The sequence below is a fragment of the Cherax quadricarinatus genome, chromosome 100 (assembly GCF_038502225.1).
Source record: "Cherax quadricarinatus isolate ZL_2023a chromosome 100, ASM3850222v1, whole genome shotgun sequence".
Taxonomy (NCBI): Eukaryota; Metazoa; Arthropoda; class Malacostraca; order Decapoda; family Parastacidae; genus Cherax; species Cherax quadricarinatus.
Window position 1 is genome coordinate 11,676,419 of NC_091391.1, and position 4,412 is coordinate 11,680,830.

The following is a 4,412-nucleotide window of genomic DNA, read 5'->3' on the forward strand; positions in this document are numbered from 1 at the left end:
CACTTTAATATTATACATGTTACAGACTGATACTTGTAATATTATACATGTTACAGTCTGACACTTGTAATATTATACATGTTACAGTCTGACACTTGTAATATTATACATGTTACAGTCTGACACTTGTAATATTATACATGTTACAGTCTGACACTTGTAATATTATTCCTTTTACGATCTGACACTTGTAATATTATATATGTTACACTCTGACACTTGAAATATTATATATGTTACACTCTGACACTTGTAATATTATACATGTTACAATCTGACACTTGTAATATTATACATGTTACAGCCTGACTCATGTAATATTATACATGTTACAATCTGACACTTGTAATATTATATATGTTACACTCTGACACTTGTAATATTATACATGTTACAGTCTGACACTTGTAATATTATATATGTTACACTCTGACACTTGTAATATTATACACATTTCAAATCATGCCTTTCTTTTTTTCAGTGTTCCTGGTGTTGTGGTAAAGTATGAGGAGCTACATCAGCAGCAACAATATTTGAGAAACAACAGCAGCACTCTCAACAACAATATTTGAGAAGCAACTGCAACACTGTCAGCAACAATATCTGAGAACCAACAGCAGCACTATCAGCAACAATATCTGAGAAGCAACAGCAACACTGTCAACAACAATATGTGATAAACAACAGCAATACCATCAGTAACATTAACATTTTCTTGCTTGTACTAAGTCATGGCTGTAATAACTAAGGAGGAAAACAATGGCTTCAGAATAATGAAAGCTTTGAGTGAGTGTGGTAGAGGAGTGTTGCATCACACATTCCGCTTGGGAACACCAGATAAACCTCCAACTACAACACTTGATCATTACTTAAACAACTTAAAACCGACATCATCTGCCAACTACTTAAAACTCAAAAGTAAAGATCGAAAGTTTAACAAAACACAAAAGAAACTGATTAATAGAAGTGCAAATGGAAGAGAGTTTGATGTTGCACTACTGTGCAGGAGCATCAAACTTGCTTGTGAGAATGTTGCTCCTCTCAGTGATCCAAGATGGATCACTGCCAGCACACAAATGGAGTACTACATCACTGCCATAAACAACATGAGGAGCGATGCTGCTCACGGTCCACTTGCAGTTACTGATGAAGATTATTATGAAAATATGAGAAAGCTTCGTGAGTTGTTAACTGGTTGTCTTAAGACATCTGGAGAGAGGTATGGGAGAGACCAGGATGAAGTTAACAAGGAGATCCAGCAGATGAATGATGACCTGGACTACATAATGAATGAGATTCTCGGAGAGGAAGATATAATGAAGTATTGTAGTGATGATATAAAACAGATTATCAATAAAGACAGTTGTGATGAACTGAAGAAGATCTTACAACAAACAACTTGTGTTTACCCCATATCTTTTATCACTGACAACTTTCAATTTAAAGTAGACAAAATTTTTGTTGATATTGAAGTTAAACAAGGAAGACATAGAGATAATAATGAACATATAGAATATGGAGACCTTCTCTCATTTGTCCAGACAACATCTGTGGCATCATGTGTGAGCTCTGGCACACAACAACAAGGTTCCTCTGGAAGACCACAAGTACTGCTGCTTGAAGGTGTGGCAGGCAGTGGCAAGACCACTCTAGTGAAGCTAGTAACTGAGGAATGGATACAAGGTGGCCAAGGTAACATCAAGGACTTAGATAATTATGATCTCTTACTGTGGGTACAGTGTAGAGACCCGCCCATCAACTCCTACCACGATCTTCTACATCGACTGTTACCAGATGCTTCAATAAAATTCAGAAACATTCTGTCAAAAATAGTAAAGCTTTGTAAGGTAATAATAATAATTGACGGTCTGGATGAGCTCAATAACAACTCCAGAATATTAGTCAAAACTCTTTTACTGGAATTCCAGAACTCTATTAACACAACTTTTATCTGCACCACAAGACCTGAAGCAGTTGAAATGTTCAGCTTGACGATCCCTGAAGGTTATGATGTGACTAATGCTGAACTACTAGGCATAAAGAATAAACATATGAAAGAATTTGTACGTCGGATTCACCAGGAGATAACTAAGCTGACCAACAGTAACAGAAACACTGATGAACTAGTGTATAAGGTGCTGCATGTTACAGGTCTTCGCGAACACTTACGTCTACCGATGAATTTAACATTGTTTGTTTACATCTGGGACCAGGATCCTGATGAGTTAAACATAAAAAACATAACACAAACACAACTCTACCATAAATTACAACATATGTGTCAAAGTAAGTTATTAGAGAGATTAACAAACTGTTCAAACAACAAGAAGATGAATAAAAAAATTGTAGAGAATAGTGTTGAAGAAATATTGAAGATAATATACGCGAGATCACTAGAGAGTCTGTCACGTGACCAGTTGAGTCTTGAAGAAGAGACTGTAAGAGAACTAATATCTGCTTGTAACGATCATGATATACGTTACGATGAGATGCTGTCTGCTTTCTTGAGTTTGAAGCCAATATGGACTTGGCAAGGCATCGAGGAGCGCTACTCTGCACCACACAAGGGAATCCAAGACTACTTCAGTGCTCTGCATATTGTGATGACACTCAAGCACCAGCTGCAGTCTTCACCACTCCCTGTCTTGTACACCCAACACCCAGCACCATCTGTGTCTTCCCAGCCATATGTGATAACTATATCACCAACAACACCACCTGTCTCTTCTCAATCACCTGTGATAACTGTATCATCACCAACACCACCTGTCTCTTCCCAACCATCTTTGATAACAGTATCACCATCACCACCTGTGTCTTCCCAACCATCTCTGATAACTGTATCACCATCATCAACACCACCTGTGTCTTCTAGACCACCTGTGACAACTGTATTACTTACACAAACACCACCAATTTCTTCCTGTCCTTCTGTGACAAATATATCAACATCACCAACACCACCTGTCTCTTCCCGACCATCTGTGAGTACTATATCACCATCATCAACACCATCTGTGACAACTATGACGCCATCACTTACTCATCCTTCACCCTCACCTGTCTCACTTTCACCAACCTCACCAATATCAACCTCACCTTCACCAGCACCACCTACACCTGCTTCACCTACACCTTACGCACCTGTCAGTATCAGGGGAGTGTTAGAAGAAAGCATCAGGTCAGGTGTGGTAGACATGAACAAGTACCAGAATGTTCTAATACATGTGGCTGGGCTGCTGTACCTGGTACTAGACCAGGTACCTGAGACACTTGCACAGGAAGTGGCTCATCTCCTGCAAGAGTCTGGTGTGAGAGACAACAACCAGTGGCTCGACCTCCTTGACAACACTAACATGTCTCCAGTAATTATCAAACAAATTTCTCTCTTCTTCAATACTGAAGACACAATTTACATAAATGATGAACATGTGAGAAGCTGCGCTGCTCTCCTACCTCACCTCAGCTCCTGCAAGGTGGATATTAATATCATTTTAGCCCCCGGAGACCTGCCTGACTTACCTGACCTGCTGGCTGCCCTCACCCACCACCAGTGTACAATCCTGGAACTGAACCACCACTACAATCATGCTGACACAACCACCACCTCTGACAACCTACTGCAATGTCTACAACCTCGGTGAGTTATTGTTATTATTAATAATGTTACTGTGCATGATAACATTATCTTAACATTATTGTTAATATTACAGTATATAACATTACATTATTGTTAATGTTAATAATGTTACTGCATACGATAACGTTATCATTATCTTTTCAGTATTGTTAATGTTAATAATATTAATGAATATGACAACATTATCTTAATGTTACAGGTGTTAATATTGTTGTCGTTGGTGTTAACATTGATGTTGTAGGTGTTAACATTGTTGTTGTTGGTGTTAACATTGATGTTGTAGGTGTTAGCATTACTGGTGATGCTAACATTGTTGTAATTGTTAATATTTTTGTAATGTTAACATTGGTGTGTTAACATTGTTGTTGGTGTTAACATTGATGTTGTAGGTGTTAGCATTACTGGTGATGCTAACATTGTTGTAATTGTTAATATTTTTGTAATGTTAACATTGGTGTGTTAACATTGTTGTTGGTGTTAACATTGTTGTCGGTGTTAAAAATGTTGTTGGTGTTAATATTATTGTTGCTGTAAAGATTGTCGCATGTGTTAACGTCGTTGTTGTTGTTAACGTCGTTGTTGGTGTTAACGTCCTTGTTGGTGTTATCATTGTTGTTGGTAAGTAAGTTTATTCAGATATACACAAATACAGTTACATAGAATTATCATACATAGCAGCATATGTGTAGAGAACCTAGGATAACCCAAAAAAGTCAGACAGAGTGACTTATTTCCATTGGGGTCCTTGGTTTTAACATTGTTGTTGCTGTTA

At 37.8% G+C, this 4,412-nt stretch overlaps 1 protein-coding gene across 1 annotated transcript; it reads left to right on the forward strand.

Moving 5' to 3' along the window:
• Window positions 1-452: 452 nt before the first annotated feature.
• LOC128704717 (uncharacterized) lies at window positions 453-3,644 on the forward strand. The gene has a single exon (XM_070079658.1). It carries the CDS (start codon window positions 732-734, stop codon window positions 3,642-3,644), a length of 2,913 nt encoding a protein of 970 aa, XP_069935759.1. The 5' UTR covers window positions 453-731.
• Window positions 3,645-4,412: the final 768 nt, after the last annotated feature.

Bases quoted from the DNA above. Each gene is read 5' to 3' on its own strand.
- LOC128704717 (XM_070079658.1), top strand. From the start codon at position 732: ATGGCTGTAATAACTAAGGAGGAAAACAATGGCTTCAGAATAATGAAA.